This window comes from Thamnophis elegans, chromosome 14 (assembly GCF_009769535.1).
Source record: "Thamnophis elegans isolate rThaEle1 chromosome 14, rThaEle1.pri, whole genome shotgun sequence".
NCBI classification, from domain to species: domain Eukaryota; kingdom Metazoa; phylum Chordata; class Lepidosauria; order Squamata; family Colubridae; genus Thamnophis; species Thamnophis elegans.
This window is the reverse complement of record NC_045554.1, coordinates 20,563,127-20,587,731: the sequence shown is the minus strand read 5'-3', so window position 1 is coordinate 20,587,731 and position 24,605 is coordinate 20,563,127. Positions and strand designations below refer to the sequence as shown.

The 24,605-nt window shown below is 51.7% G+C and overlaps 1 protein-coding gene across 1 annotated transcript; it reads right to left on the bottom strand.

Moving 5' to 3' along the window:
• Positions 1–406: 406 nt before the first annotated feature.
• COG7 (component of oligomeric golgi complex 7) lies at positions 407–23,337 on the bottom strand. The gene is made up of 18 exons (XM_032230566.1): positions 23,175–23,337; positions 21,153–21,370; positions 20,010–20,147; positions 18,845–18,984; positions 16,270–16,438; positions 14,649–14,731; positions 13,428–13,550; positions 8,158–8,356; positions 7,030–7,157; positions 5,724–5,878; positions 5,267–5,383; positions 4,034–4,099; positions 3,677–3,860; positions 2,252–2,389; positions 2,052–2,135; positions 1,457–1,571; positions 1,180–1,323; positions 407–732 (listed from the first exon to the last, which is right to left on the bottom strand). Exons 2-18 carry the CDS (start codon positions 21,316–21,318, stop codon positions 566–568), a joined length of 2,316 nt encoding a protein of 771 aa, XP_032086457.1. The 5' UTR covers positions 21,319–21,370; positions 23,175–23,337; the 3' UTR covers positions 407–565.
• Between the last annotated feature and the right edge of the window lie 1,268 nt (positions 23,338–24,605).

Here is a 24,605-nt window from a genome sequence, read left to right as displayed (position 1 = left end):
GGATTGCTCCGGAGGAAAGGAGGAAGGAAGGAAGGTGCACAACAGCTTGGCTGTACAGAGTTCACTCAGCCTCCCGACCAGTTCCTGGAAGCACCTGGAGGCCACGCAGGCTCTCCACCCTTGAGCAAGGGGCCCTTCTCTGGGCCCCTGGAGACCCTGTGCTCTGAGGCCAGCCAGCCCCCAGGGAAAAGGAGCAGCAGAGGAGCAACGGTCCACCCTTCCCCACCACCATTCTTCTTAGTGCCACCCTTCTTAGCCAGCCCGGACAACTTCTGTGGGGCCCTGGCTGAAGCCCAATTCTGAAGCTGCCCCAGTCAAAATCCTCCCTCCCGTCCTCAGAGCTGATTGCAGAAGGAGGGCCAGGCTGGCTGCAAACGCCCTTGTTGACCAGCTATCAGGAAGAGACACCTTTTCAAAAGAGATTTATTGAGTTTTCTCTGGCCTCCTTCCTCTCTCCCAAGGGAGAACTCCACCATGGGGGGGGGGGGCAGGAGGAGCGCCAGGCACACCCCGGGGCCCTTGGAGTGTCCTTGGTCAGGTGTGGCAACGAGGGCCCCTCAACAGCTCAATAATCCAGGGCCCTCATGGCGGCAATTTTGCTAGCCAGGCGGCGGGGGAAATTTCTGGCCACCTGCTTGTAATCTTCAGGCTTGGTCTTCAGGAGGTTTCCTGTGCTCTGCAAGGCCTTGGAAGGCTGGAGGCCCAAAGCGTCCATCACGTTGGTTAAGTAATCTGCAAGAGAGACGAGCAGCATTTTGGCTCCCAAATGACCAAGAGAGGGGGCGTTCCCAGGACAATGGCCAGAGCCCCACCCCCTCCGGCAGATGACCGAGGGACTGTATGGGAAGCCCCAGGGGAAGAGGCAGAAGGTGCTGGCAGTCCTTACCTTGAAAGGGCAGGGGGGGTGGGCTTACAATAAGGCTCTTAAGCAGTCGAAGGGAAGCCTGTGCCCCCTTTATAAAATCGACCTCTTGGATTTGAGATCCAGGGAGGCAGACTGGATGGAAAGAGGCCCCTGACCCTGGGGCCCGTGAGCCCGTCAGCTGCCTCTCCACTGGAGAGTCTTGGCCTAACGGCAAGGATGCTGGGATCTGGATTCTGAGCAAGGTGGCCCTCAGTGCCCCGCCCACAAGCAGGACCTAACCTGGGTATCTCCCCCCAAACATCCTCCTTCCTCACCAATATCCGTGGCCAGCTGCTTGGCAGAGTGTGGGGTGAGCTCAGGGATCTGCAGGACGACCTCGCAGTACGTCTGCATGGTGGCTCTGGCAAGAGAGCCCAGCCAATAGTCCGCCATGTTGTCCAGCTCGGGGACCTCGTCACCTGGGAGAAAGAGGAGTACAAATGAAGCAGCTTCTTCCTTCTGAGAGAGGAATTGGGGCGCTGCCCACAGGGGCCCTCCTGCGGCTGCCTCTCTGGGCCAAGGCCTCTTCCTGGCCCCAGGGCCCTTTCCCACCTGGCTCTGGAGGGAAGGGCAGCTTCCCAGCGTGCAGGGCGAGTTCCAGCGCTGCGTCTTCCTGGGTCACAAAGGGCTCCAGGTGAAGCGGGAGGGACATGATGTATTGGCCGATCTAAGAGGAAGGGAGGGAGAAGAGCAATGGGTCAGGCAGCCCCAGCCTTTCCCGGCTCTGAACACCTGCTGATTCCACTTCTCCAGGTGGGACCAGCGCATTCCTCTCGGGGGGGGAGGGGCCGAGCCCTGCTGCGGTCTCTGGGTCACCACAGGTCCCCGAGATCTCCCCGCTCCCCTGGGGGACTCCAACCTCCCAGAATGGCCCTCAGGAGCCTCCATCCATGGAGGCCAGCCCTCGAAGGCTTCTCTGCTCTGCTTCCCCAAAGGAATCCATCTGCACTCACAAGGGACTCAGACCGAACCCCTGAGGGGCCACATCTCAGGAACCAAGGAAGTCCCCACCCCTTCCAGGCTGCCCAGTTCTGCAATCGCCCTTTTCTCAGTGCCGAGGAACAACTGCCGGACGGAGAACAGCCTCATCTGAGGATAGCTGGAGACCCAGCAGCCCCTGCCTTTCCTGGGGGAGCCCTCCACCTACGTTGCTGATGTACTCCAGAGGCGTCAAGCTGAAGTTGGGCAGGTCATCGGTCAGGATCTCGCCCGCACTGCTTGCGCTCCAGCTCTAGGTGAAGGACGAGCAGAAAGGAAGAGCTCGACTTGTCACACAGAGCGATCTTCCCTCTTCCTTCTCCCCAGTCCTCGCTCAAAGACTCTGTGGAGGCCCCCCTGGCTCCTCACCTCCATCTTGGCCACCAAGAGGAGCTGCTGCTTGATGCGAAGGAAAACCGAGTCGAAGGCCAGCTGGTGGGCAAGCTGGTTAAGGCGGGTGAAGGCAGAACGTGAGGCTGAGAGCAGATTGTGGCTTGTCCCCTTCTCCTGCGGTGGGGAAGGAGAGGGCAGTCAGGCCAGGCTCCTCTGGCTCCCCTGCAATACCCCAATGAGTCCTCCCCCTCCACAGCAGCTGCGAACCCCCACACACACACACCACATCAACAAGGGGCCTTCCCTCCTAATGGCCGGGGGGAGGGGCTTGAAGTATCCCCAGCAGCCCTGAGAATGAGAGAGAGGCCAGGGCGATTGGTGTATCCTCAGGCAACGGCTCTCACTGCCATGCTCCTGGCTTGCCCATGGTCCTGGGCTGCTTCTCCCCTGAAGGGACCCCAGGAGGAGCCAACTGGAGAGCCATCAAGCCTTTTCATTTCCACAGGAACCTAACTGGGAGCCTGGAGGAGGGGAATAAAGCTTGGGCCTCTTCTGGAGGAAGCCACCGTTCTCCCGCAGGATCAGGCCTCCTCTTCAGAGGCTCAGCTGGGTCTCTGGGCAGGAGCCTTTGCCTGAGATGCTGCCTGCAAACTGCCTCGGGATACCACATGTTGGAGAAGGCGGCCAGGCACATGGTTCTCCTGAGGCTTCAGCCGTGTGGTGGGCTCAGCAGGGGAAGAGAGGGCATCCTCAGCAGGAGGACCCAGAATTTGGCTGTGGCACCACTCTCCCGAAGCCCGATGCCTGCATTTGGAATTCCTGAGCCGTCCATTTTGCAAGCCTGCCCACTACTTCTACCACCCTTATGGTGCCCAGCCTGTGTTTAGAAAAAGAGGCAGGGAGGGTCTGCCAGGGTCCCTGCGAAAGGCAGTGCCCACTGTGGGAAAGCGGGAAGCTTCCATCCTGCCACTTCCAGCTCCACGCCCATCTGAGGCACTAGCTGCCAGCTGAGCAAGGGTGGCATGGATCTGTCTCCCTGGCAAATGCTCAGAGGGTTGAGAGCCTCTTGCTGACAGCAGCCAGAGGAGGAGGAGGAGGAGGAGGAGGAAGAGGGGGGGTGTCCCTGTAACCAGGGTGCAATTACTTCCAACTCACCATGCCCTGATGCAATTCTCCCCACCCACCCACCTCCTCCAAGGCTGCGTGACAAACCAAACTGGCAGAGGCTGAGGAGTCTGTCTGGGAAGAGAAGCGCCCCCTCCCCGCCTCCTTTGCTGGGAAAAGCAAGCAAAGTGGCAGGAAGATTGAAGGGCCCAGGGAAAGCAAACACTCGCAGGGAGGGACTGTCGTCACCCGAGGCCCCTGCCAGAGGCACACTCAGAAAGCTGGTTTTGGGGTGGGGTGGGGGTCAGCAGAGGGCTCAGCCCAAGGTTGCTCCGCTGCCAACTGCTCCACGCCCACCTTGAGCGTGTAGAGGGTCTCCAGCAGGGCAGCGTACTCTGCCGGGCTCTCCTGCTGCAGGTAGCAGTACTCCTGCCAGGGGTTCTTGATGTGGCTCTGCTTCTCCGGGCTGCGTTCTTGGAAGCCGCTCAGGCTGCAGGGATGGTAGGACTCCGAGAGGAACTTCCCTGCCCTGGAGAGGATCCTGCAACCGGCACGGGCGGCAGACAAAAGGCTCTGAGCACCGAGGGCGCCCCGGAGCCCCCACCCTCAAGGCTTCAGGGGCGGGGTGGGGGAGGAACTGGGAAGGAGGGCCAGGTGCTGGTGGGGGAATGGGCCCTGCCCCCCCCTCCCTGAAGAGCAGCCCAGCGAGCCCACCTGTTGGCCAGTTGCTGCTCCAGGTCTCCACACTGTCGCAGGAGTTCCCCACAGGTGGCGATTATCCTGCAGGGAAAGTGATGCTGGTGGAACTGCTGCCCCAAAGGCCCCCTCCTGCGCGACAGCACTGGGGCAGCATAGGCAGGGGGGGGCTCTCCTGCAGTGAGAAGCCACAGGCTGGGATGGAAAGGGCCCAGGAGGGACTACCCTCTAGGGAGAATCTCAGGATTCCTCCAATTCAGGCAGTCCTCAACATACAGCTGTTCATTTAATGACAGGTCAGAATTATGAAAGGCTGCTCTACAACCTCCAAACACTTCAGGCCATTGCAAAACTCTGCGCTGCCACACACACACACACACACACACACACCACTCCATGAGAAATGAGAGGTGAGGAATGCAGCTCCCCTCCCTACCGGGAGGAGCAGAACCCATCGCCTCCTGCAAGCAGCACTTTCGGCCAGCCAGGAGTTGAGAGGAAGCCAAACTCCAAGCAGCTGGACCAGTGGTGGGTTGCAGGTGGTGCCTGCCCGGAGCATTGGGTATCATTCCGGTATGGTGCTCCGGAGGGCCCACCCGCACGCCCGAGCTCCTTATCTGTAGTTGAGCTCTTCAGCACTTCCGCGCAAACATGTGGAGCACATGGCGCCTGTGTGACGCTCCGCCAAGCACCTGGAGCATCGCGGAGGCTCACGGACTCGTCGGAAGAGATAAGGACGCATGTGCATGCGCATGCACTGCACATGTTCATGTGGTGGATGCCGGGCCCCATTGCAACCCCACCGGTTGCCACAGGATCTGGAACCCATCCCTGAGCAGGAGGTGCACGGGGTGTCTCGAGGGGGAAGCGAAGGGGGGGGGGCTGAGAGGTCTGGCACAGGGAACACGCCTAAGGTGTACCTGGGGCCCTGAGACATTCCACTCTCCTTACCTGGGTCTCCATTGCTTTAATGACCCACGAGACCACTAAATGACCACACCTGGGAGTGCCAGGACTGTGGTCATTGAGACAAGCAGCCATTTGGGTATCTCATTTAACGACCACTTGGCTCAACGACTGAAAGTCAAATCCTAATTGTAGTCATAATTCAAGGACTCCCTGTACATAGAGGAAAGCCTGGGCCTTTGTCTGCTCACTTTCTTGAGGGATCCATGATTGTTTGTGCTGAGCCCTCTCCAGAAAGGCCTCCCTCCCTCCCCCTTTGCCCTTTGCAGGAGGTCTTTCTCTCACCGAACTGCATTCTGGAAAGCCGTCCAGTCTTCCTGGAAGTGGGAATCCGAAGGGAGGTCATCCAGCCGGCATTTCTTCCTGATTGACTGCAGGGCGTTACTGAAGTCTGAGGCGTACCTAAGGAAGGGTCAGAGATCAGAGCCGGCTGGGCCCCTGTGGCTGGATGCTGCCGTGCCAGCCCTCGGCTGCCCAGTTGGGAAGGGAAGATCCAAGGGGACAGAGCCATTCCTTCCCACCTCCCTTCTGCATTAGTAGACCCCTGAGGACCTGGGAGGGTGGGGAAGGGGAAGCAGACAGTGCTGGTCATTTCCTCCTGGGGCCACAGGGAGCAAAAGGAGCTCCATGGGGCACCAGAGCCCCACCCCTCTCCCAGCCTCTTCTTTCTGGAGCAAAATCCTCCGCTCGCAATCCTCCCGGGTGGGGGGGCTGAGAGTCTTCTTCATGGCCCAAGACTTACTTGCTGAAAAGGGCTTGCAGGGCCCCAAGGAGTCCACTCACGCCCAGCCCGTCGGTCAGTGTGAGGCAGTTGTCCACTGCCGCCAAGGCCAAGCCAAAGAGCTTGTTCACCGAATGGCTCAACTCCTGGACACAGTCCATCACTTCCCCATGTTCCTGCCAGGACACAAGATCACAGCTCACAGTCTCCACTCTGGTGCAGCAGGGCAGCCAGTATGAATGGGGTGGGATTGGGAGCAAGGCAGCCATTTCCACTTGGAGTGGGCCCTTCGGGAGCTTGGGGCCACCAGCAAAGGCCTCTGAAAGGCCCCCTCTAACTGCCCGCTGGTGGTCAGAGCACCTCCCGCCTGGCTGGAGCACTGAGGATGCTTTCAAAGCCCGGACTGTTCCGAGGTTTCACAGGGGGTGGGGGCATTCTGCTAAACAGGCCCAATTTCTATGGGGAGATCTGGGGTTTCAAGACCCCCGAGACTCTTTTGCAGCTCCTGTTGCTGAGAGCACTAGGTGTCAATGCCAGAAGTGAGTTTTTGAGATGGAAAAACCCTTCCTAAAGCAAATGCCTTTCAGAGGGTTAAAAAGAGATACCCCCGAGAGGACGAAATAAGAAATCCTGATGCCCCCCACATGGGGAACTCCGTCCAGCTTGTCAATCACCTTCCTCTCAGAACAAGGGCAGCACCCAGCCAGCTGTCTGAAGCTGGGGTGGGGGAGGAGGCAGATTTTCTTTGGACTCCCTAAATTTAAATTTTCTTTAGAAATAGAAGAAAAGTTTCCCTCTCCATGCCCCCAAGTTTCTGAGCCGGTTCCAGGCCCACCCTCCAGAAAGAGACAGGCCTCCCCTTCCCTCTCAGGGCATCCCAGGAAACCCCCCAGGCCCAGCTCAGCTCGGGGGCTTTTGCCAGGAACAAACCCCTCCAGCCTGGGGGACAGTCCTGCCTCAGCCAGACTTTCTTTCCTTTGCCGTGTATTTTAACCTGCAAAGGCCCCTCGCTGTCAGTGCTCGTTCTCCTTCAAGCCCACCTGCAGAAAAAGAGTTCCCATCCTGTGGAACCAACAATTAAGCCAATGAATGACGGTTTTCACAAGCCTGGAAAAAAAAAGCTAAAGGGGAACCGAGCGCAGCAGCCCCCTGGGAAGAGGCTCCCCCATCCAGCAAGGCTCAGGGAGAGGCTGCTCTGCTGCGGAATCTGCCCTTTCAGAGGGATTCTGACTTCTAGCCATCACGTCGGGTGTCACAAAACCGGATTGTCGATCAACAACTGTGCGTGACTGCAGGATTCCTTGGGGCAGCAGAGAAAGGGTCTCACCAGAGGGACAGCACTCATCTGGATGAGGAGGTTCTCTTCCTCCAGGGCCCGGTACTGCAGCTGGAAGGGCTTGTAAGGGCTGAAGGAGGCCTCCACCAGTTCTGCCACCTTCACCAGGTTGCACTCCCCTGGAAGCACAAGAGCAGCCTCACAGCAGGAGGACCACCGGGGGGGGGGTGTCCCCACATGGCCCGGATCTCCCCGGTTATTTTTATACTGAAATTAAATCAGGGGCAAGAGGCAAGAAGTTAAAAGAGCCATAAAATTCTCCACACTGACAACGGTGCAGGCAAACTCTCCTGCAAACCCAGAAGGTGCCTCTCTGCTCCCCAAACTCTCTGAGGATCCTTCCCCAGACTCGGAAGGAAGGAAGGAAGGAAGGAAGGAAGGAAGGAAGGAAGGAAGGAAGGAAGGAAGGAAGGAAGGAAGGAAGGGCAAAGCAGGGCAGGGGCCGCTAAGTGTCTCCTTTTTTAAAATAAAGGGCACTTACTAAAGGACACAAAGAAAGTGCTTTAAGTGTTTACTCTGGAAAAAGTGTATTTTAGAGTTAAATCCTTCCACCCCTCTGTAAATTTACTGCTGTGTTGCTTTTTATTTAAGTAGCAGAGATGGAGAGAACTTGAGACATTACCCCTCCCTCCCTATACAGTGACTCTGTCTCCTCCAGGAAAGGCCTGCAGGCAGCCTGGGAGGCTCACATATCTGATGGGGGGGGGCTTCATTCCATCTCATAGCCAAGGGAGCGGCTCTCAACCAAGTGGGGCATTTCCCACCTGCCCTCTGTGGCCGTGAGAAGAGGGGCAGCGCAGAGGAATCGCCCGAGGCCTCCTGGATGGCTGGGTGGGAAGGAGAGCCTCCGCACCTTTACAGAAATCAAAAGTGCTAGGGAGTATTTACTCACAATAGAATGCAAATTGTTCTGCTTTGGCAAACACATTAAACACTGTGTCAATACTGCTCACTCAACTCAAACAAAGTTTGGTACAAGTATTATGTAACAACTGCAATAAAGACCGTCAACGCAATACTAACAAATTGTGTTCCTATAAAACTCCCCTGTCCTGGAAAAAGGACAAAAGCAAAACCACGCAACCATCTGGGCAGGGTATCTGAGCGCCAAAGACTTACCCAGGCTGGGCAGCATCACGGCCTCCAGCCCGTGGGCGAAGTAGACGGTGGTGCCATAAAGCCCCAGGAGTTGGCTCATCTTGCTCTCGGGACTGCAGCGGTCCATGGCAGCCATGAGGCAGGCGGGCAGGGAGGGCGTCAGCGCACCCAGCACCTGGAGCAGCAGGACGGTCACCACCTGGTGGGGGTTCTGGAAAACCTGTGGGAGGAAGGGAGGGAGGGAGGACCAGGCAGGAGGCTTGGCTGAGCCCCAGAACTCAGGCCACAGCGAGAGTGAAAGGCTGGGAAAAGGTGGGCACTGTCCGAGCCACCAACTGCGGCCAGCAAACTCGCGAGGGGCTTCTAGAACTGGGCGCCAGTCTCTTTTTTTTACTTTTATGCGGCTTTGGGATATGATCTGAATATATAAAATAACTTCATATAAGTTCACACAGCTTCTAGTCTGCCTATTTATTCAGCTGACCCTTGGCTGGAAAAACTGCCAGCATCTTCTCCTGCAGGCCGGCTCCCAGCCACACCAGAAGCGATGCTGGCTCTCTGAGCTGCCACAGGCTGAGGTGAATCCCACCTCAGGTCTGGCAGAGGAAGAGGCCCATCGCTCTGCCCCAGGCGCTGATAGGAAGAGGGTTGCAGGGGATGACAGCACTGCTGGACGGGCTTGCTCTCCGGCCCTTAGAGAGCCAGCAAACCCCAGGCCAAGCCATTAAGCCCACCAGCATGATTTTTCTGCCCCTCTCCTCCACTTGAGGAGTGAGCAAGGAGGGTCCTCCAGGCCATGGGCTCCACGCAGGGCAGAGGGATGGCTCAGGAAGCCTTGCAAGGCAAGGAGGAAGGAGCTTCTCTCAAAGGAAACTAAATGGATTAGTCAGCAACACCAAATTATACCAAAAAGAGCCTCTAGCATCCCTCATGTATTCTCCTGGTCAGTCAAGATTGGCTCCTATAGCAGCCTTCAATTAAAATCTACTCAGAGGACCTGCCAGGTAGAGAAGGAGGAGGAGCCACTGGGGCTGCACCCCTTTTCCTCTTGTGCATTTTCAGGCACAACTAATTCCTTAATTACACTGTTGGAAAATGAAATCAAATCAAATCCTGAAACCTCTCTTGGAACTACGGGAAGGCTCCTGCCTACCTTCTCGCAACTCACTTCCTGCCAAAAGGGGATCCCCTTAAAGAACCCTGGCCCAAGTCTTTTCTGCTCCTTCTCTGAATGATGACTCCACTGCAGCTAATAGGCCAGGGCCCAAGTCTCTAGTTCAGGGGTCTTCAACCTTGGCAACTTTAAGACTTGTGGACTTAAAGTTGTCCCAGAATTCCTCAGCCAACTTGGTTTAAGTCCAAAAGCCTTAAAGTTTCCAAGGTTGAGACCCCTGCCCTAGTTCACAAAGATAGGGGTAAAAGATGGGGCTTGCAGACAGCAAACCAAATTCCACAATAGAGGGAAGCAATCAGTGTCATCCTTATCATGAGGTCCTCTCTGTTTGTTGATGTGTATTTCAGACAGTAATCTTCAAAACTATAAAGATGGACACCCAATCTGAGATAACAGGAATTGCTTTAATAGAGCTTGGATTATTTGTTGCATTTTGATTCTGATTCTAACATTGCTCTAATTAAGGTTAAAAGAAAACAAAACAGGCACATGGGCATTTGGGCTCTGTATGGGGAGAAAGCCAGGCGTGGGGCTGCTGGTGCCTCAATTGTTTTGGTTGCAGGAAGAGAGAGACCCGGGGACATTTTAGGGAAGATTTTACATCAGATCATTTCAAGGAGGGATCTAGTGAGGGAGGCTTAAAAGCAATTGCCTCTTGATCCCACCTGTGCAGCACTGAAAACAGTAATGAAAAACGCTTTTGCAATTCTGGGACTTTTCCTGATTGACTGCAAAGGTGCATCTGAATCACAGAAATTTAAGGTGTTTATTGCAGACTTTGGACCTTGTAAAATTCCATGAACTAGGCAAGCTGATTTTACCATAAAAAGCTCGTTAAGCCCATGCTTCAGGGCGACTTGTCAGCAAGAAAGATAATAAAAATTGATAAGCCCTCTGTACGTTTCCACACTGATCCCAGAATATCCTCATTCTGAAGCTACTAATTCCTTTTTTGAAATGAGCAAATTTTGAAATGAAGCTTCAGGGCAGAAAAGAAAAGGAGGAGGCAAAAGGAGAAAATGCAGTAGGTGTGTCAAGAAACCAACAGACTACTCAGAGCCTTACCCAATTTCAAAAATTCCATTTTTAATGTCAATGTTTCTTTCATCATTAATCTTTAAAGTACGTAATGAACTTGTGAGCCCTACAGGATAGATGGACAGGAAACTGACGCTACAGAACAACTAGAGCTATCCTTTTTGGGGTAACAGAATCTTGCAAGCCTCCTCTCTGCCTTATGCCCCCATTGAGCCTGTGGGGGAGGGGGGGAGCCAGCCTGAGCCTCTTCCTCAGATCCCTCCTTAGCTCAATGCAGCTTCTTCTGCACCTGCAACCTTTAAGATGTGTGGACTTCCATGGCTGGGGATTCTGGGAATGGAAGTCCACACATCTCCAAGTTGCTGAGGTTAAGAGGAACCTTCTGCCAACCTAGCATTTCGAAAGCACATAAAAATGCAAATAGAAAAATAGGGACCACCTTTGGTGGGAACAGCACTCCGTGTGCCTTTGGCGTTTAGCCACATGACCATGGAAATGCCTTTGGATAGTGCTGGCTCTCCAGCTTTGAAACAGAGATGAACACCACCCCCTAGAGTTGGGAACGACTAGCACAGATGTACAAGGGGAACCTTTACTTTTAACGCCCTAATGGTTTTGGGGTGCCTTCTGCAAGGCTCCCTTCAGCACCACATCAAACTCCCCTGGCATTTCTATTTAGCCATATTCCTGTGCAAATCCCCGATAAGAAATCTGAACAATCATTATGTCCCATCTAGCATTTTTACAGTGCTTCCGTCTTTCCCATGATTGATGAAGAATGCTACTAGAGGCAGAGCAGTTGCAGCCAATTTCACCCCGTAGGGCTGAACTTGGTTAATGGTCTCTAAATATGGGTTTAGATTATATTAGGAAAAAACCAGAATGAGTTGTCTCAAAGGTGCTTTTTCATCAGGCAACTGGACTTTCTTGTTTTTCTTTGAAGGCATTTCACTTCTCACCCAAGAAGCTTCTTCAGCTCTGAATGGGTGGTAGGGAATGGAAGGATTTATATTCCTTGTAGACAGTCTGTCGTTTGTATTCTCTTTAGAGAGTCCTTGAGACCACTTGGAGGTCTATCAGTGTCCTCGGGGCCACTTGATGGTGCAAATGGGTGAGGAGCCTTCTTGGAACTGCTAAATGACTGTGTTGTAGACTGGACATATCCCGCCCTCTCTGTTGAGGGAGAGCTGTTAACTTTGGACAGAGATGATCTCTTTGACCCCTCTTTCTATCTCCAGTCTGCAACATAGTCCTTACAGCAGTTCCAAGAGCAGTTCCCTGAGGACGCATAAACCTCCAAGTGGCCTCAATGACCCTCTAAAAGGATGCAAACGGCCAGCTGTCTAGAAGGAATATAAATCCTTCCCTTCCTCATCATCCAGTCAGAGCTGAAGAAATTTCTTGAATGAGAAGCAAAATGTCCTCAAAGAAAAAGAAGGAAGCCCAGTTGCCTCTTGAAAAAGCACCTTTGGGACCACCATGACCTGGTTGACTGAGAATCTCCACAGACAGAATGAGCTGTCAGTGTTAGAGAAGCAGAGGTGGTAAGAGAGAGAAGTGGGTGATCACCGATGAGTTTCCCCACATACAGAAGCACTTCCTGCAGAAGATTCAGATGAGCAGCAGTCTGCCTCTCAGAAAACAACCCTCCTTTGGGGGATCCTTTTGATGTGGGGTGGCTGGGGGGGGGAGAGGAGCTCTGGCAGAGGAAAGACCTGAAGATGGCCAGATCTCAAACCAGCAGGGGGGCTCTGTTCGAGGGATCCCAGGCCTCTTAATGAGGGGTGAGCTTCATTTAAATCCTGCACTAAAGAATTTCTCTTTCCTTGTTGGGAGGAGCTGCCCATTCGTGGCTTTATTCACAGTTGAGGCTGCCTTGTTGGCCACAAGGAGGCCAAGAAGGGTTCTTGGGGAAGAGCCCAGGGGCAGCTCAGTCTGTCAAGGGAGCAAGATCAGCCCAAGATGGCAGGCAAGCTCCTTCCAGGCCTCCCCAGAGATAAGCATCAGTTCTCCCCTTCACGGGTGAAAGCCTCAGGACCTAATCAACCAAACTGCCGGCTGCTTCCCCAAACTCCAGCAAACCAGTTTGCTAGCAGGGAGCCCAGTTCCTTTCTGCTGCTGGGGGTGGGGGAGGCAACCGATCCCGTCTGGGACAGGCCAGGGACACACAGCTCCTCTGCCACTAGGGTTAGATCTGGTGTCTGCCCACCAGTTCTGGTCAGACGCACACACAAACACTGCAGAAAAGGCACCAGAGTGAAGGGCAGAGACACAGGAACGCTCCACTCCAACACGGGACTCAAGCAAGATTAAAGCAAGGCATCGGGCCATTGGCAGTAAGTTGCCAAAGGTTCAACTGAGCCTTTCCAAGTCATTCAGGGATCCAGAGGGATTCCCACCTGCGATCTTGGACAAGAAATCATGACGGGACCTCACAACTGTCCTAGTTCAAGGCCCTGAGGAGGCAGAATCTTTGGCATCTCAAAGAACAGCGGAGTTCTTACAGCGGAAGTTTTTACAGATCAAACACTGCCAATAATAATCTATTAATTTAATGAGACTTCAGCTCTGGGCAGAAACCTGCCTACAACTACATACCAGGTGATGATTAGGTGGAGATCTAATTCTGTATCGCACTACAAGTTCATGCAACCACAGATCGGTGGCATCTATTTGGGGAACGGGGAGCATAAGGCAAGCGGTTTGCCAATAATTAGTTTAGGTGCAGCCCTTTTTATGTAAAGAGACGTAAACGGTTTAATCTTCCAAGGAAAGTTCCCGAGGCACTAAATCCAGTTGAGCTACAATGGTTGTTAAGGAAGCCCTCGGGCTGCTAGGGGCACAACATCAGGTGAGGCCAGAATCTGGAGCTTTGATGGTCCTGGTCAGGTTGACTGAGCAATCTGGCCACATTTCAAGGAGATGGAGGAAGAGATAGCGCTGCAGGGATGCCGGAGGAGGGAAGCAGCACCCACTGGCCTCCTTTGCCTGAGCAGGGAAGAGGCTGGACTCCTCCTGAGCACCAGCATAGGAGGCTCCAGACCCCCCCAGACCTCTCCCCTCCCCAGCACAGCCGTACCTGTGTGGCCCATTGCAGCTGCGAGTGCCATGTCCCCAGCAGCACTTCGTAGAGCTCTGCCAACTGCCGATCCAGGAGGAGGTCGGACTGGCACAGATCCTGCCACGCTGCCATTAGCTGCACCTGGGAGCAAGGAAGAGGGTCAGGATCATGGCCAGGGTAAAGCCATTGAGGGCAGCAGTGAGAGGATGTTGGTTCTTGCCAAGAAGAATAGAAAACGATGGGGGGGGGGGGACAGGACTGGCAGAAACTGACCCCACCGTCTGATGGGCTCCAGACCTGTCATTTAACTCATTTAACTCCCTGGGGGGCCAAGTCACAGGGCTGCCATAAGGAATGGAAGAGAGGAGGGGCTGATAAACCACGTCCAACAACAACATCTACGTTACAACCTCTGTCCTCGTGACTGACACACAAACCCCTGGAGATTAAGGAGCATCCTCAGAGCCATCTGTGAACACATCACAACAGCTCTTGGGCACCCATGGATTCCTGAAGCCAACAGCTGCATGGAGCAGCTCCTGGGACTTCTCATGCAGGCTCCCCCCCCTCCACGGCCAATGAGGAAGAGTGAAGAGGGCCGGGCTGGGTTGGGCCGCAGGGGACCAGCGTTCTGCCCGGAACACGCCTCTCACCTGGCCAGGAGTCTTGCTTAAATTATAAAAACGGGCAAAGGCCCAAAGTGCCTGAAAAGGAAGGAGGGGGAGAGGAGGAGGAGGAGGAAGAAGGGAGGTTTCTCAATCTGCTTCTTTCCAAACCTCCACAGTTTTAGGGCTTAAAAGGAAGAGGTGCTCAATTGACTCCCTTCCCATTTGCACCAGCCACTCCCACACTGGCCTGGAAGGACCCCTGGTGGCTCTCAGCAGAACTGAGCAGGAGAGCCAGAGAGCTGGGCTTGGGGGGGTCTGTCTCAAGGGCAGACTTCCTGAGCAGGCCTTTCAAACTGCACTGAATGCTGCTCATCTTTGGGGTGGGGTGGGGACACATGGAAAAAAACACCTACCTGCACCCACATTCGCTGGCACAAAGGACCCCAGCACCCCGTTCTCCTGTGTGGTGGGAAGTGGTGGACGAGACCAACCCTTTCCCCTTGAAGGTGTCACGATCGTAACCAGCCAGGGGCAGTTTCAGAAACTGTGCCCACGTTTCTCTCCCATGGGGGGGAGGGGGGGCTGAATAAAAACAGGCAACCTGCTTCAGCGCCGTGAGGACCCCCAATACCTTGTGGCACTTGTAGTAGTAAGCCAGCAGCTGGGGCATCCGGTCAATTTCCATGAAAACTTTCACAAAGAGCTGGGCCTGATCTAAAAGGATAGATGTCCTCCATTAGCCTGGCTTGGCCCAAAGGAGGCTCAGCCTCTGTTTGCCTCCACCCGCCCAAGTGCGGAGGCCATTCTACCCACTTCCCTGTCCCCAGAAGCACCCCTCCCCCAGGATGGGGATTTAGCCCTGGATGTTCATAGGGAGGGAGGGCATTTTGTGGGGGGCATCTGAACAAAGGAGAGCTTGCTGAGGGGGAGGGGAAAGCAAGCGCTGCTCTACCTGCCACCTTTACGTTCCCCCTCCAACCTCATTTCTTCTGCCCACAGCCCCTGGGAGTCAGAGGTCTGCCAGGAGATGCTCTTCTGTTTGGTGGGGAGAATAATAAAATGCAACTAAATGAATGAATGGGTCCCACAAATAGGGCTCCACGTTGGGACGTGGTCCAAGCGCATGAGAGACGCTGTGTGGCCTGCCATTTGCAATCCTGGCAAACCCCTAATGGAGGGCGAGGAGAGAGCGCCAGGCGCCATGCAGGGGCAGCCACAACCAGTGCTTGGCACAAGGCTGCCCCCTCCTGGTAACCCAGTGGCACAATTCCCAGAAAGGACGGAGCTTCAGCCCTTGCCCCGCAAGAAACACAAGAAAGGACACATCCATACCCCACAGCAGGCCTGGAAATACTTATAAGAAACAGACCTTCAAAAGATACAGAACCCCTTGAAGATGTGTAAGATCTCCCCAAAGGCCTCTCTCCAGCCTCCAACCGTCCAACTCTGCTGGTGGTTCTCGTTCCGTTTCTCCTTCAGAGGCTCTAAAGACCAGGTCAACATCCCATGCCCTAAAAGGGCCACCCTCCACCACAGGCAGTGCCCATGGGGGAGCTTCACTGGCCTCTTCAGCAACTGAAAGCTATGACCAAATCCCCTCGGGTGACAGGAGAAAAACAGAGCCCAGATTTGGGGGTCCCTTGTAACTTCAAATGGTTGCTAAGCAACTGGTCAAAGGTCAAGGCCCACCTGTACTGCCCAATTCTCCAGGTAAGAGAGCAAAATCTCCCCTCTTATTTCCTTGACCTGGTGAGCGATGTTGCCTTGAGTCAACAGTCTGCATCATGAGACCAAATTCCTCACCATGTTATTAGAGGGGTTAGAGGTTGAACTGTTCTGTCCACCTCATTGAGTGCAAGAAGACACCCTTGACTGCCAATGTTCAGACATGCCCGTCGAGGCCTGGCTCGGGTGCAGCTTTCTCCAGAAACCTTACACACAGGAGCCCCCTTCCTTTGGACAAAGGCTTGCTAAACCCGCAACTTGCTCTCCATGGGGCCCTTTCAGCTAGGCTGGCTTAAGCCTTGGAGTCCCAGTGATTTGGGTTCAGCCCAGAGTCCACATTATTTTGTGATGACACATTTGAACCTCATCTGAACTCTCCTCTACACCTGAGCAACAATCCTGTGGCCTGGCAAGCACCTTCTGTGCAGTTGTGGGCTGGATCTGCAGGGAAAGGCCACAAGGCCTCTCTGCTTTCTAGCCCCCTCCATCCCCTGACCCTCGTATGACATCCCAACCGGCCCTCTTACCAACGGACTGGGTGCTGAAGGCAGAGACGATCTGGGGGCTAGCCAAGGCTTCCAGGCGGTTCTTGAGTGCCTCCAGGTGCACGCACTTCTCTGAGTAGTCCGGCGTGTCCACCAAGACAGCCAGGCTGCTCTGCATGCTGGCCAGCTTGTTAGAGATGAGAGACACATCCTGGCACAGAGAGTGTGGGAGGCCAGCTGGTTAGACTTGGAGCGAGACCCTTCCTCCTCCCTTCCCCAACCATGCCGGGATCTCTTTCCTCCTCTTTCCCCTTCTCTGTTGTTTTATGGGCCTCAGAATCAGGGGCAGCCAAAGAATAAATAAATAAAAATACAATCATTTAAAAGTAACAACTCAGAAGTTAAGTTAGAAACTCTGAGGACATAAATTGAAATAATGTGCCAACCATCTTGTAGTCACAATTCCCAGCCAAATAAGATGACCCTTTAGTATAGGTAGTCCTTGACATATGACCACAATTGACATGACCCAAAATTTCTATTGCTAAGTGAGACAATGGTTGTGAATTTTGCTCCATACTATGACCTTTCTTGCTATAGTTAAGTGAATCACTGCAGTTGTTAAATGAATCTATCTTCCCCATTGACTTTGCTTTTTAGAAGGTTTGACCCCGAGACACTGCAATTATCATAAATATGAGTCAGTTACCAAGGGTCTGAATTTGATAATGTGACCATGGGGGTGCTGCAGAAGTTGTGAGAAAACAGTCAAAAGTCATTTTTTTCAAGGTCATTGTAACTTTGAACGGTCACTAAATGAACTGTTGTAAGTCGAGGAATGGAATATATACAGTATTAGTTTTATTTTAAGTTTATTTTGAATCCATCAAAATAAAACTCTAATGGTGACATGGAACATTTGACGGAGGAGGAAAAACAACTTTCCTATTTCTGCTTCATGTTTTCTTAAAATGTTCAATAAAAACAATTTTAAAAAGTAAAGCAGAAAACTCCATGGTGAGAGGAAGACTTTAATTTAGAAATCAAAGAAAAAAAAGAAATCAATATATTTTCATGTTAAGAAAAAGGCCAAAACATAAAGAATCAATGCAGGTCCTAAACCTCTCCCTGTTTTTTGTTACCTTTATTCTCTTTAGAGGTCTTGTTTTTTGGCTGTTTTGATTGATTGATTTGTTGTTCTTGTTGTTCTTTTAACTGTTTGCGCCTCCTAGAGTCACATACAATGTAGGAGACAGGCCTCAATTCAAGCAAGCGAACCCCTTCCCAAGCACCACCAGTGAAGAATTCCAAAAGGCCACAGATTGCGGAGGAAACCAAGACGGGGCTCGGAGCAGGCCGTGTGTATGTGTGTGTATGTGTATTGCAATAGCCAATGATCAAAGCACAAGTCCGTCCCTTCCAGCTTCTTGTTCATTTGGGGGCACTTTCCAAAAGGCAGAAGCAGCAATTCCCCAGCTACTTTTGGGGAACTGCCTTCCCGGCTGCATTTTGGACAATACTGTAGGAACTCCCCTAACCCTTAGTCAGCCCACCTGGCTAGGCAGAGAAACAAGTCCCCAAAGAGGCCAACACCCTCAGAGGTGGACCGGCCTCTATTGCTCCTGGGGAAGCCGGAGAAAGGCCAGGACCTCTGATCATCAGGGGGGGGGGGGAGTGGGGAGTGACTCCTTTCACTTTCTCCTTTTTGTATTGTCATCCACCAAGAGAAGCCCCACGGTGAGATAAATAAATAATAGAGTGGCTGATGCCTATGGGAGTACAGAGGGCAAGAGGAAGGTCATCGGGAGGGGGGGGGAGAGATCTACCCATCCACCTGCAACTTTTCTTGCCAGCTCCCCATTGACTTTCTGCGGAGGTGGCAGGAGGTTGCAAATGGCAACGTGTGTACTGTGGATGCTGCAACTTGTTGACAAGCACACAACCTGCGCCCACATGACCCACAGAGGTGCTAGGATGGCTGCAATCAAGGACCAGTTTTAACCACATCATTCAGCACTGTCATAACTTCAAATGACTGCAAAAGAATGGTCATTAGTCAAGGAGTACCTTATATTGCATGGGGCCAAACTCCCAGGCTGCAAACCCACTCCAGGCCATGGCATGTTGGGGAACCTGGCCATGCGCGGCCCGCTGCTTGTGTGGCCGGTTCCCCTCTCTCCCCCAGCCAGGCCTTTAAGCCGCAAAGGCTGGGGACCACTTTTATATTCTATTTCTGATTTCTGAACCCATCACAGTTAATAATAGTTCCAGCTTCATATGATGGAATAAATGCGTTATTTCCCAAGGCAGAAATAAAACAACAGGGAAGAGGATTCAGGCTAGACCACAGAAGGAACTTTCTGAGTTTCTGCAGCCCGTGGACAAGACCTAGTGCACTCTCTTTTGTTGGAGGTTTTGAACAGAAATGAGATGATCAGCTGTCAGAGATACGCTAGTGGATGCCAGACTAAACAAATGGTTGAATTAGATAACTCTAAGATCCCTTACAACACTAGGTTTCTATCAAATTATCACAAATTAGCTGGTTTGCCTGATCTCTCAGCAGGTCTTCAGCCATTCAATCTGTTTACAGGATATTGTTGTGACATTGAAATACCTGTGTTTTAAACGTCTCTTCAATGTCTGCACTGAGAGTGCTCCACTTGTCTGCTTCCTGGAGTGAATCAACAGCCAGCTGCATTCGGGATTTCACATGATCGAGTTTGACTAAGACCTGAAACCAGGAGAAGAGAATCTCTGTAGCTCAGGGTTGACCTGAGGAATCCTTGTTGCTCTCTGAGCTGGGTTGTTCACTGGCAGATGTTTCATTACCTGACTAGTTGCCAGTTACCTAACATCACAGGTGCCAGGAGTGTGGGTTTTGCTCCCTGTTTCTAAGATCTGAAAACATAGCGTCCATATTACAGGAACTGATTTCCAGGCTCCTCTGCTTTGGACAGGTAGAAAAGCCCACTTTGAAAGACTGTAAAAATTTTGGTCATCACAGCCTAAAATGACATCAACAAAACTGAAACTCAGAGACCGGCTACCTGGATGGTGCAACGACAGTGATTCTCAATCTTGGCAACCTTTAAGCTACGTGGACTTCAACTCCTAGAATCCCCATAGCTGTCTGGAGGATTCCGGGAGTTGAAGTCCACCCATCTTCATGCTGCCAAGGTTGAGAAACACTGGTGGAGGGACTAAAAACAAAATCCTCCGAGTGGGGTCAAGAGGAAGTGGGAATATTTAGCCTGCAGGAGAGAATAACGGTCTTCAGACAGTTAAAGGGTAATGGAGTCTTCTCTAGAGACAGGACCAAAATCAAGGGAATGCAGATTCAGCTTAGACATGAAATGAGCTGCTTTAGAAGTGCTGTGTTCTGCCTCACTGGAGGCTTTGGACAAGCCAGAAAAGTCATTTGCCAGAAATGCTTTAGCAAGTCCTACAATGAGCCCAATACTAGAAGATTTCCAAGGCCCCTTCCTGGTGCAGGATTTTATGTAGCTTAAACCAGCTATTTCCTTTCAAATGAAAAACAGAAATAAATAACTAGGCTTAACAGTTAACTGCTAGGATAACTTGCAGTGTACCAATGTAAGAGTTAAATTCATTGTCAATTAATTATTTCAGTATCATTGTAAAACATTCATAGTGCTGCTTGACTTAAATATCAATTTTTATCGGTTGTATCATTTTTTCAGGAATGACTAATTTTTATCCCATTCCGCCACAGATGTCCAGGAAGACAACCCATCAGCATGGAGAAGTACCTGCAGGACTGTGCGGTGTCTCCTCCAGCTTCTTAATATCTTCTTTCACTAGGACCATCTGCTCCTTCAGAAATGCTGCCTCCTGCTTCAAGGATTCACTTCCCGCAGAAACTCTGGGCATGCTCTGGAGAGCTTGGTGGCTCGTCTCTGCAGGAACTGACAAGCAGGAGATCAACTCTCCCAGAAGACAAGAGACAGAGGCTGCATCTCTGCATTCAAACTAGCAATAAAATCATTATTACAGATTATAAAAATATTCATAATTATTAAAATTTCACTCTCTTCTCACTTTTTTGTAAATGTTTTTCCTTTAATACAAACGTTTCATCATTCATTAATCAGTGTGTCATCTGAGTACAATTTTTTGTGTCATAATAGTTACCACCAAATTATTTATATATCTCTATTCTTATTTTAACATTACAAGCGCAACATATCTCCTGTTATAACATTTCTCTTCCTAAATTATTTAATTTTACATTTTTTGTCCATATTCATTTTCTAACCAATATAAAATAACCCCCATATATTATAAGATTCTTCCTTTCCTTTAATTGCTAGTGTTAAACTACTCATTTCTGCACATTCTAATATTTTCTTAATCACGTTTTCATCTGTAGGGATTTCTTCAGCTTTCTAATTTTGTGCCAATACAATTCTGGCCACAGTTATAACTCTCTTCTCACTTTCACTATGTGTCAAAAATGAGAATAGAAATATTGCTTTTACATTTCAAATTTGTGTTCCTCATTTCAGATATCTCAACATTTCTTGTAAAAGAGCGGAGAAAACCATCTTAAAAATTAGAAGTGGGAAAATCCTGCCAAAAGAGGAAAAATAAGCTTGGGCTGTCTTTTTTTAAAGGCAGCCTCACAAATATTTATATATTAATATAAAATTTTAAATGCATGATATCTATAATTTATAATATCTATATTAACTGCTGTACCACATAATATGCCTTGATTAAACTGTGTAATGTTGGTAGGGCAACATTAGCAAACAGCTTCATATCATTGCAGATAGAAACATCTGCAGGGCAAAAATAAACTGAGCTGTATACAGCTGCCCAAAGCAGCTGCTTCTACTGCACAGACCAGGGTGGTCCTTGAAACTTCCAAAGCAAATTCCCCTCAACGACAGCAGCATCACCTTCCACCGCATTGTTGACCTCCTGGATAAAAAGCTGCAACTTCATCACCAGGGTAGCTGCGTGGGCATCTACTTTGCCAGGGGCCTCCTGCTGCACAGCCCGAAAGGCCCCATTCACCCAGGCCTTGACCTCAAAGTCATCGGCCAGGAACTTGGAGAAATCCATGGTGGCTGCTACACCTTCACCCTCGCCTGGGGCTGATCAGCAACTGTGGTACCTGATGATACACAGGAAACAGACAGGAGGCAGAAGTCATAGGTCAGCAAATGCTGTCTGCGGAACATCTTAAATTTAAAAAAAGGAATATAAGAGGGTAGCATTACTGTGCATGCCATTTGTCTGAGGACCTCTGCCCTGGATAGAGGATTGAATTAGGAGACACATTCAAAAATCAGAATCCTAGGATTCTATGAATTTGGCAAGCAACGATCATCTGTGAAGTCCTTGGTATTCTCAGAGCTTGGCTGTTCTCTTGTGGCAGTCTCATTACCCAACTAGGCAACATCATCAGTACTGATGAATGTGAAGTTTGCTCCCTGTTTATGTATTTATCCTTTTATTACTTTTATAAGTAACTCAAAGTGGCAAACTATATCCAACACAGTTTCCTCCTATTTCCATAATGGGTTGAGCTGAGACAGAGTGAGTGGTCCCAAATCACCCAGCACTTTCATGCCTACGGCTGGACTAGAACCAAGCCCCCCATGATAAAAGGCAGGCAGCCTATTGTCCCCAGATGCTGGTTGTTTCAAACTATATTACATGGACTGTTATGTAAACTGAATGGGGCATTCGCTGGCTGGGGAATTCTGGGAGTGAAATCCAGACATCTTCAAGTGGCCAAGGTTGAGAAACACTGCTCTAGATGTTATGCCTCAAAGGATTACTTACAGGATTTGAAACTGGGAGTATTCACTAAAGTGAAACTAGATACAACATTCTGGAATGTGTACAAATGAGGCAATGAAATATTTTTATTTTATTTTAATGAAGAAATCTGAATCTCTCTTAAGTGAGAAAGCCACTTCGGAGTAATGGTTAAAAGTGCCAACCAGGCTAGAAATCAGGAGACCCTGAGTTCTAGTCCCATCCTAGAGACAAAGCCAGCTGGGTGGTCCTGGCCAGTGACTCACAAGGAGGCAGACAAAGCGCTTCCAAAAAAGCATCACAAAGAAAACCGTAAGGACCAGTCCAGGCAGCCACCAGGACCAAGGCTGATGCAATGGCACCAAAACAAACACAGTCCACATTTCAGAGATTATGGGGAGGATACAGATTACAATGGCAGACCAGAAAGAACTTGGTTTAATGCGACCTAAGGTTTATAGGATGCACTCGTTTGGTGTCATGGTCAAAGCATGTGGCCAGAAACTGGGAGATGGAATGCCTTATAGTCCTGACGGGAAGCTGGCTGGGTGGCCTTGGGCCAGTCACTTCCCCTCAGCTCCAAGAAGTGGGCAACGGCAAATCACTCCCCCTAAAACCTTGCCCAAGTGACCTGCAGGGACTGATCCAAGCCAAAACTGACTTGAAGGCACCCATTTAGACAACTGATTTTTTTGCAGCGCTGATAGCACGGAATTCTGGGAATTGAAGTCCACAAGTCTTAAAGTGGCCGAGTTTAGAGACCGCAGAGAAGAGCAAGGGGTCTCCACGGGACGAGTGGAAGAGGGTCGGACTTCAATTCCCAGAATTCCCCAGCGCTGAAGCCCCCCCTCCCCCACCTGCCACGCTCAGAAAAGGAGCGAGAAAACTCAGCCCGCCGGGCCGCTGCCTGCGTCCGGGCCTTACGAGGAGCCGCATGCGGGCGTCCCTGCAGAATTGACTGCGGGGGAGACAAGCGAGGCCCCCGAAGCAAGAGGGACGCCCGCCGCCATAAGGAGATTTAGGCAAGGAAACCAGCCAAGCCCGGGAACGAGGCTCGGGCTCGGCCCCATCGCGGGGCGGGGAGTTCAGGAGCAGTCGGGCGGGGGGGCGCGCCCCTCACCTGCTGGCCCCCTCGGCGGGACGCCCCAACTCACCTGCGCGCCTGCGCGCTGGACGTCCGCGCCCCCACGGGTCCAAGGCGTTCGGCCACCATCTTAGTGACGGGCCTGCGGCTTCACGCCTCCAGGATTTCCGGGAAGTCCACTCCCTTCGCTGATTGGCTGGCGACTGACATTCGCACCCCAGAACTGGGCAGGCGGTCCGCCAACTCCTCCGCACCGGCGAGGAGGCGGGCACTCTCCTCCTTGCCCCGCTTGTCTTGGAGAAGGCGCAGCAGTCGCAAATGCAGCCGGGGCAGTCGCTTCCCGCGCTGTGCCTGCAGGCCCAGGCGAATCCCTCCAGGCAGTTGCCCGTTTCCCCTCCGCCGCTCAACGCCCACTTGCTCCTGGGCCACTGCAGCGCCTCGCCCTGTCCGGGCACTTTCGAATGAGAAAGGCGCGCACTGGGAATCCCGCATTGCCTTGTCTCCAAGCGCAGGGAGGCGAGGGGGAGAAGGGGGCTGTGCAAGAGCTGCCAGGCCACAGAGGAGGGTGCACAAACCAGAGTAGCCCGGCTGGGACTTCCCTAAATGTTTATTCCGGAATGCTGCTTCAGTCCCAGGGCGAAGGAGCCGGTCCCAGCAGAGGAGGGTGGCTGGAGTCCTTTTGGGTCAGAGGCTCCAGCAGCACCCAGCCCAAGTTGCCAGGAAGAGACGACATGCTGCCCAGGATCGGGCGGACCCCTTACTGTCTCTGATCACTCTTTTACCTATTCCAGGGAAAGATCCAGGCAGAAGAACACCGGCTGCCCCTCCAGCCAGCCCCCAAGGTTTGAATGCACCTTAGGCACCTGCTAGAAATAGGCCTCTTGCTTGCACCACTCGCCTTTCACTTGTTAAACGTCTGCAAATATTGTGTGAGCCAGTCTCTTCAGAATCCAGGACAGCCTGGAACGTGCTGGATCTTTAAACGGCCCTGCCTGCCCCAAAAAAGCTTCCAAATTGCTTTACAAGAGAGAACTTTAGCCTGAGTATTCCAGCAAGCTCTATTTTATTTTTAGAAGACATAGTCCTTGCTTAGTGGACCAAAACCTATGACAGAACTCCCCAGAGATACTTATAACCCATTTCTAAGTTCCAATGGCTACAATCCCTATATAATCAATGGCTCATATTTACAGCTGTTTGCAGCATTGCAACTCCCATTTCATGTTTTTAACTAATTTACTTCTGGTTTCTGGCAAAACAAACACTTGGGTATAATAGATTCACTTGTCCACTGCATCTGCTTAATGACCATTACTAAAAAAAAAAGTCATAAAATTGGGCATGATCATGTGGTGACCTTAACAAGCACCATAACTTATAACTGTAATCCAGTCATAAAGTGAGGAATACCTGTATATAGCAGAAGCAGCTCTGCATTTGCTGAGCCGCCAAAAAACTCCAGTTGTGGCCCTGGGTGGCAGGTTAGCCAAGCCCCACACAC

Coding starts and splice junctions, on each gene's coding strand:
- COG7 (XM_032230566.1), bottom strand. CDS start 21,318: ATGGATTTCTCCAAGTTCCTGGCCGATGACTTTGAGGTCAAGGCCTGG. Junction 5,384..5,723: donor CTGCAAGCCCTTTTCAGCAA/GTAAGTCTTGGG, acceptor ACCCTTCCTTAG/GTACGCCTCAGACTTCAGTA. Junction 733..1,179: donor GCAGCTGGCCACGGATATTG/GTGAGGAAGGAG, acceptor TCTCTCTTGCAG/ATTACTTAACCAACGTGATG.